General features: G+C 42.0%; 1 protein-coding gene across 1 annotated transcript; it reads left to right on the top strand.

Moving 5' to 3' along the window:
* Positions 1 to 249: 249 nt before the first annotated feature.
* Positions 250 to 6,007, top strand: LOC104958021 (equilibrative nucleoside transporter 4-like; the record flags this gene model as incomplete). The annotated part of the gene is made up of 5 exons (XM_010785715.1): positions 250 to 394; positions 2,438 to 2,551; positions 3,929 to 4,057; positions 4,810 to 4,884; positions 5,727 to 6,007. Coding segments are annotated over 5 exons (744 nt in total), but the record flags the coding sequence as incomplete, so codon positions are not given.
* Between the last annotated feature and the right edge of the window lie 2,382 nt (positions 6,008 to 8,389).

Genomic DNA, 8,389 nt, shown 5'->3' on the forward strand with positions numbered 1-8,389 from the left:
CTCACTTTCACCATGAAACAGACTCAGCTGCAAACGTCTAACACCATCTGAACCCCTTCTGATGAATCAGCTGCAGGAGCAGAGTCCTCTGAATCAGCGTCTCTCTGCTACAGCTCCATTCATCCTGATTAGTGTTAATGAAGATGGAGTGTGTTTGCTTTAGACCTAATTCAGACTTTTTGATCATTCCTATCCCCGCTGTTCAAGTGTGATTTCAGCCTCGTTGTGATTCTCTAACCCTTGACTCTGCTTCCCCGCTCAGACTTTGAGGAGCCGATCCCTGACGACCGTTACCATGGCATCTACTTTGCAATGCTATTGGCTGGCGTGGGTTTCCTGCTCCCGTACAACAGCTTCATCACCGACGTGGACTACCTGCACCACAAGTTTCAAGGTATTAATATGCATGAACCAAGCCATGCACCTATGGAGAGTGCAGGAATTGTACATGCACACCTGCAGAGTGCACGTATATTCATGTTGGGGGTGACAGTCGATTCAAAAATGTAAATGAATCACAACAATAATCAGGTATTAATCTTAATTAATCTCAATTTGAAATGACTGGTATTTACTTATTCTTTGGGGGTAGTTAAATAAATACATGTGTGTATTAAACTGTTAAGAGAAATCAGAGGTTTTTTTAACGTTATTATAACATCTCAGCAACATTTTGATGATTTCTGAATTACTGGCATGATGTCCGACAGTTTTCAGACACTTAGCTTAAGCCTCATCTTAAAGGCTGAACTACTCGTTACTCATTTTAGGATGTTTAACAAAGTAAATAAACAATCTCTGAATAAGTTGACCCTCTATATCAGGGGGGTCAAACTCAAATACACAGTGAGCCAAAATAAAAAAATGGGTACTACTCGAGGGCCGGACTGGTTCAATGTTTATTGCAGAACGTATTGAAATGAACTTATTGCACATATTAAACCTGGAACTAACAAAGCTTAAATGATTGCCTATAAAAACAACATTAAACATTAAATAATCAGTTGCATTCATTTCTTATGGCTCTATCTGCAGCTTTTCCAGAGTCATTTCTTATATGATTACATTTCTCCACAGGCCAACAACAGCTTCAAAAAAACTTTTCCCCTCAAAGAACAAACCAAACCTGCCCTGTTGTCATGAGAGACAAAGTGCAGAAGGAAACATCCATTAAACTCAGTGTGCTGCTCTGTGATGTTAGTTCAGATACTTGGCATCTCATCTTGGGTGCAAGTTCATCAATGTTTGGGCTCAGGCTCTGAGCTGAGGAGACCCTCAGGATGGAGAGAAGGTGTGCGTGCAATATACCGGCGGGCCAGATCTAATAAAAATGTGAATTATCCTGCGGGCCGAAATTAAATCCACCACGGTCCTGATTTGGCCCCCGGGCCTTGAGTTTGACACATGGGGTGTTTCTCAATCGCGAGTAAAGCTGCTTCAGAGCCACTATTTAAAGCATACAACGTCATCGAGTGCCGCCGGAGTACTGTTCCAATGTCCAGCATACTTGGAAATCTACCGAGCCCGGCGTACTTCGTTAGGAGAAATTTCGAGGCTGCACATGTGTCGACTCCGCGGTCTTAAAATCCCCACAATGCTTTGCGCACGGACCAATTTCCCCAAATCTGCGGCGGAAAATGTAAGGCGGGGCATGACGCACACCTGCTCGCCTGTTCCCCTCTTCGTTTTTCCGAATGCCAGGAAGGATTCTTGCCTCGCTTCTGAAGCAAGATGCTCGGCAGAGATGTGCTACCAAGCAAGCGTCCTCGCGATTGAGAAACACATATGTGCTCTAGTCTATATCATCCACATCTCCTACAACAGATGGACTAAATACCATTAAATCACACCCTGTAACCCAAGTTATTAACGATTGAAAAATTGGGCTAAATAAGCATTAGGACTCTTACAGCATCAACAAAGCCGGGAGGAAGTTGAGGTCAAACTTGGAAATGTGATACATGAGATAAAAAGGCAAATGCAATGAGAAGGTTTGGCAACTGTGGCTGTGAGGTAGTGCGGTCGTCTTTCAATCGGAAGGTTGTTGGTTAGATCCCAGTCAATATGCCGTGGACTAGCTTTGGGCAAATTACTTTTGTGTGAGTTGTGTGAATGTTAGCTTCCGCGAACAAGTGGCACATTTCTCTGTTTGAAAGGTTGAATGATGTGTTGTAACTGTAAAGCCCTTTGAGGGGTCGTAAGGACTGGTTAAAGGCTATACGTATCAATACAGTCCATTTACCAATCAGTGTTCCATTTTTGTATTTCACTTTATGTGTTTGATGAACAAAGACCATGCATAAAATACATTGATCTCAACAAGAGAACAGATGATACTCTAGATTTTTTACTCGTAGCTAATTTACAATCCTAACTCCTATCAAACGTGTGTGTGTGTGTGTGTGTGTGTGTGTGTGTGTGTGTGTGTGTGTTTCAGGGACGTCCATCGTGTTCGACCTGAGTCTGACGTACATCCTGGTGGCTCTGCTGGCCGTCATCCTGAACAACGTGCTGGTGGAGCGGCTCAGTCTGCACACCAGGATCACTGTGGGTGAGTCAGGAACACACTTTAATCAGGAAGAAGTTCTCATTATGGAAATTTCTGCTGTCATTTATTAATGAATCTCCTCTGGGAAGCAAGAGCTTATCAGAGCAGAGTACACAGAGCAAAAAACTGTGAGTACATTATAAAAGATCGAGAAAGAAACGTCTTATTTTCCCTGTTTTATTCATAACATGTTTCGAACAAGCTTTGACAGTGTTTTCACAAGGGGCTGTTTTTAAAAATCTTGCTGTCAGTTTTCAAAACACTCTTAAAGCAAACTTACTGTGCTATTTAAGTAAACCTTTCAGATACTTCAATGCCACTTGGAGAATTGGAGAACATAATAAATTAAGAGGCAAGCACACAAGATTAAAGTCAAATATGTACACATACATAGTAAGAAAAGAATATGTAAATAAATAGCAGCATTGTGACATACGTTAATATATAAAGTAATCAACATAACAGAGATACCTTGGCCCAAGCTAGACCATTTAAAGGGGTCCTATTCTTTACAGGGTTCCCCCCCCCCCTGCCTGAAACGCCTCAATTTGACTTCTTTGTTTACATCCTGAACTTAGTGACATCATTATGTAACACTCACACTTCTATTGGCTAGTCCTCTTACACATTGTACGTGATATTTAAGGGGCGGGACATCTCTAAGCGGTTGACCAATCACAACAGAGACGGCCAGATAACCAATCAGAGCAGACTGGGCTCTGGTTTCAGACGGAGGGTGAAAAGAGGTGCTGCAGCACAGGCAGTATGAGAACAATAAAGAGCTTTTTGAACATGAAAGCATGGAGACATGTCACGGTAGAGACACTACATACATTGAAATTGACCCTAATAGGGCCCCTTTAAAGTAATCCTGCTGACAAAAAAAACAAAAACCCATATTTAAAACACAACCTCTTAAAATGCAGGCAGATTATGCTTCGGGTTTCTTAAAGATTAAGCATAACACTGGAGACATTTCAATTTGGCTCTAAATTATTCAATACAAATCTGTTTTATAATGCTACTACACGCCTTTGCTAATAATAGAGCTGTTCAGCCTTCCGATATGAAGAAAATATAAACTCTTTAAAAATGTATGTCCCCCCCCAGGAGGTTTTACCATCACCACCTCTCCATCCCTCTGCAGCCTAAAATAGCTCCGCCTGCATCCTGGAGGAAATGTCTTTTGAAGTGTGTTGTCTGCTGGAGAGTCTCTGGAGCTCAGAGACTCCCGTCGGACGTCAGATGGAAACGATACGGCTGTCAAATATGTCATATGTGCTCAGTCATGCGATCCTAACATGACCTGGTCTCCTCACTGTGTGTGTGTGTGTGTGTGTGTGTGTGTGTGTGTGTGTGTGTGTGTGTGTGTGTGTGCAGGTTACATCCTGGCTCTCGGGCCGCTGCTCTTTGTCAGCGTGTTTGATGTGTGGCTGGCCAAGTTCACCACAGCACAGGCTTACGTCGTCAACCTGGTGTCAGTGGGAGTGGTGGCCTTCGGATGTACAGGTACTACTACTAATAATAATAATAATAATAATAATAATGCTTTTTCTACCTCCATATCTACCTCCCATATTTCCCTATCAGCTATCGCAGTCAGAATACTTTATTTCATCCCGGGGAGGTTTTGGTTTTGTGACAGTTGCTCCACTTTAGAAAAAGTTAAGAAAAAAATATTTATATAAACATAGAAAGTAAAAGTAAGACTATGTTACTGTATAAAAGGTAAAGTGAAATGAGGATATTTATACAAAAAATAAAGAAATTAAAGTATGTTTAACTGTGTGTATTTTGGCTACACATTGTATTACAGACTTATTATAGGAGCTGTGGTTAAAACGATCACATTTTGGGGGAAAAAACAACAAAACAATCTACGACTGTTGCCAAAATGTATGCAGCAACACAGCCAAACATCGAACAAATAAGAAATTGAAGCAGTAAAACAAATGTCCCTGTTACACGGGGAGGCACATGATACATCTGGCCATCGTTTCTATACCCACTGAAGAGAATAATGCAACATTTTGGTGCTCTTAGTGCTGAGTCAGAGCTGTCAGATACTCAGTGGAGTCTGCAGTCTAATGTTTCCTCACTGATTCTCGCAGTGACTCAGCCTCCAGCCAGCAGCTGTAAAAGGTTCATTAGCCGAGGCCAGAGAGTCTCCTCCCCAGTGTGTGAGGTCCAGGAGTCGTGTTAATAAATAGTATTGTTAAAGTGTTTAACTGTTTGAAAAACACTTCGTCTTCCCTCCTCAGTGCAGCAGTCCAGTTTCTATGGTTACATGGGGATGCTGCCCAAGAGGTACACACAGGGGGTGATGACCGGGGAGAGTAAGTACACTCACACTGACTCATTAATGTGCACGGTGCAATATGATGATACTTTACTCTCAGATAAGGTCTTAAATTGTTCTTGCATCACAGCAGCTTCCATTCCACATTTAAAAAGGCAAATATTACGACAAAAAACAAGAAAAAACAGACATTTAAAGAGGCCCTATTAAGCTCTATGGGGTTTTCCCTTTCCTGTGGTGCATGAGTCAATCCTAACATTAAATACAGAGTTCAAATGTACGTTAAAGGGTCTTGAACCTATTGTCTTCAGTGGTTGTTATGTTATGTCAAATATCTGTTTTCTTGCTTCTTGTCTTAACATGTGTCTTTGTTGACGTTGCAAATGGAGCTGCTGCAATGCATGACATTTTTTACAGATGTGTTCTGACGATAAAGTATTTTCGTAGCATATCGTATCTCATCTTGTACTATCATATTATATAGTCTCGTATTGTATCGTATAATATTATGTCGGTCTATCACATCGTGTAGTATCATATTGTTTTGTATAATTGTGTATTGCATCGTGTCTTAGCGTATCGCAAGAGCTGTATTGTTTTTTACATTTGTTTGCATTTACATGTACAACCGCTGTTTGACAACGATAACGATTGAAAACAATAAAAACTAAAGTGAGCAAAAATAAACAAAAAAACACAGATAAACATGAAAAACATTAAAAGAGACATATTTTCTTAGCAGCACACACACATGGGGCAGACAAGGACAGCAGCATTTAGAAGAAGCAAACATGATGTTTAGCACAGCAGTGAGTAGGTTCATCTGAACGTGAGTTTTGAGGCTCTCTTTCACTTCCTGCTCCCGTTCCTCTCCTCCAGGCACAGCAGGCGTGATCATCTCTCTGTCGCGCATCTTCACCAAGCTGCTGATCCCGGACGAGAGGAGGAACACGCTCATCTTCTTCCTGGTGTCCATCAGTATGGAGATGCTCTGCTTCCTGCTCCACCTGCTGGTGCGCCGCTCTCAGTTCGTCCGTTACTACACCAGCCACGCCCAGGGAAAAGGAGCGGGGAAACTTCCCGACGCACGAGACAACGGCACCGGATACAGAGTGCACCACGACGTCACCGCAGAGGAAGTACGATTTGTAAGTTTGTGAAGAGATAATCGACTATACTGGTTGTATGGATGGTCTTTGCTAGTGGCTTTATGAATGGCAATGTTGTTCAATTGTTCCGCTGAATATCTCAACAGTTGTTTTATGGATTGCCTTTTAATTGGGTAGAGCAGTGGTTCCCAACCTTTTTCAACTCAGGGCCCACTTAAGAATAAAAAAAAATGTGCGGCCCACATTCAACCATAAACAATACAGAGGCTAAATAAAGTTCGGATTGGTCCATTCAGAACATGTGACACGTTGTTAATCCAGCAGTACAGACCGTTGTCAAGGACTGTACTGACTGTTGCTAAGGAGGATCAAGAAAGAGAAAAATAAATCGTGATAATGAAATGTTTCCACACAAATTATACTGTTTTGCAAATGATTTTGCGGCCCACTTGCAATGCATTCGGGCCGTGGCCCACAGGTTAGGAACCGCTGGGGTAGAGGCATTCATGGTCCTCTGAGGATGAATCCTACAATGCCGTGATGGAGTCAATCTTTATGGAGCCGTGTACAGAGGGGTCGGTTATTCCCAGAAATGTAGGAGAATAGAAATGAGAAAAGTATTGGATGGTGATGTTGGTTGATTGTTCTGATAATATCTCAACCACTATTGGATGCTTTTACATTTCGTAGAAGCATTCATGATCCTCTGAGGATGAATCCTGTGATGGCATATCAGGGTCAATGTAGGTACAAAAATAAATAATGTATGGAGGCAGGAGATTATTTATTTAATTTAGTAGCCATTTTGGTACAACACTATGGAACATCCAACACTGTATGCTATATAATAAAAAAAAACAATTCAAAACGATGTCTCTTCCGAGTCCAGATGCTGATGATAATATGTTGATTCTGCTTTAAATCACATATGTTTTCTAAATGTTAAATCTGATTGCAAAGTGTAATTCAATTAGGTCTTCCACTGCAGCCACGATAAACGATCCAACCTTGCAAAGTGAAGCCAGGTCGTTCTTTATACTACTACTATATAAATATATATATATTCAGGAATTTCTTTTTGTTGTTTATTTTTCAAATTGACTATTTTTTTTTATTATAAATGGAACATCTTAAAGGTGGGGTAGGTAAGTTTGAGAAACCGGCTCGAGATACACTTTTTGTTATATTCCATGGAATGCTCTTAACATCCCGATAGCAATGAATATCTGAATATCTGAAGTGCTTTGACAAAAAATCCATAAAAAAATGTCATCTGTAGGAAACCCGTGGTACTGTAAAAAGCACGACCAAGTCATCTGAGCCGCCCGGCTAAAATAACTGGATGGCCTATCCCCTGTGTGCCTGTCAGCCTTCCATCTGTGCACAAACTTATCTCGTGCCCTCATTGGTCATGTGCGCGTTCGTGTGTGTTGGAGGAGGGGCTCTGTAAGGAAGTCTGAAGGAAGGGGCAGATTTTCAAAAAAGGTTGTGTATTTTCAAATTCTAGCGCACTCGAGCTGGTTTCTCCAAAATTACCTACCCTACCTTTAATCTTGTAAATTCTGAGTTTTGACTCTGATTATTCCCCTACTCCCCTCACTTCTTTGAGCTGAAGCTTCTTAACACTGGACGAGCTCCTCTCATTAAAGCTTCTCTCTCATTCATTAATCCCGTTATTAATGATTCCACCACGGACTGTTTCTCCAAGAAGGGGAAATGTCAGCCGTTTAAACTGAGCTGTCACGCACCGCCCACTTCATGTCGAAGTCTGTGAGGAGCGTGTCCTCTTCAGGGATCGAGGGCTGTGCAGAATCATTTATTTGAGCTCCAGGCTGCTTTTTGGACGCCAAAAAAAAAAAGATAAAGACACATGAGGAAGAGGAGGAGGCTCCTGCAAACAGACAGAACATGAGAGTCACGACTCCTTGAGGAAACAAGGTTGGGAGAAAACTGTTGAGGCGAGGAGGTGAGACAGAAAAACAGAAAGAGACATGACAGAAGAGGAGGTGGAGACACTTTGTATTCCTGCTTGAAGCATCACTTGTAGCCTGAAGACATGGAGTGAATATTGTGTGTGTGTGTGTGTGTGTGTGTGTGTGTGTGTGTGTGTGTGTGTGTGTGTGTGTGTGTGTGTGTGTGTGTGTGTGTGTGTGTGTGTGTGTGTGTGTGTCTCTGGAGGATGATTCAGGCAGCTCTTTGTTCTGGTTGCCGGGGGAAACCGTGGTTCTTTGCTGAGGGATAATCAAGAAGAGTGGTGCCTTCTGGCCCTGCAAGTCCCCTCTAATCAACTAATGGATCGCTGTGTGTGTGTGTGTGTGTGTGTGTGTGTGTGTGTGTGTGTGTGTGTGTGTGTGTGTGTGTGTGTGTGTGTGTGTGTGTGTGTGTGTGTGTGTGTGTGTGTGGGTGTGTGTGTGTGTGTGTGTGTGTGTGTGT

This window comes from Notothenia coriiceps, unplaced genomic scaffold (genome assembly GCF_000735185.1).
Source record: "Notothenia coriiceps isolate Sejong01 unplaced genomic scaffold, NC01 NC01_scaffold00028153, whole genome shotgun sequence".
NCBI classification, from domain to species: Eukaryota; Metazoa; Chordata; class Actinopteri; order Perciformes; family Nototheniidae; genus Notothenia; species Notothenia coriiceps.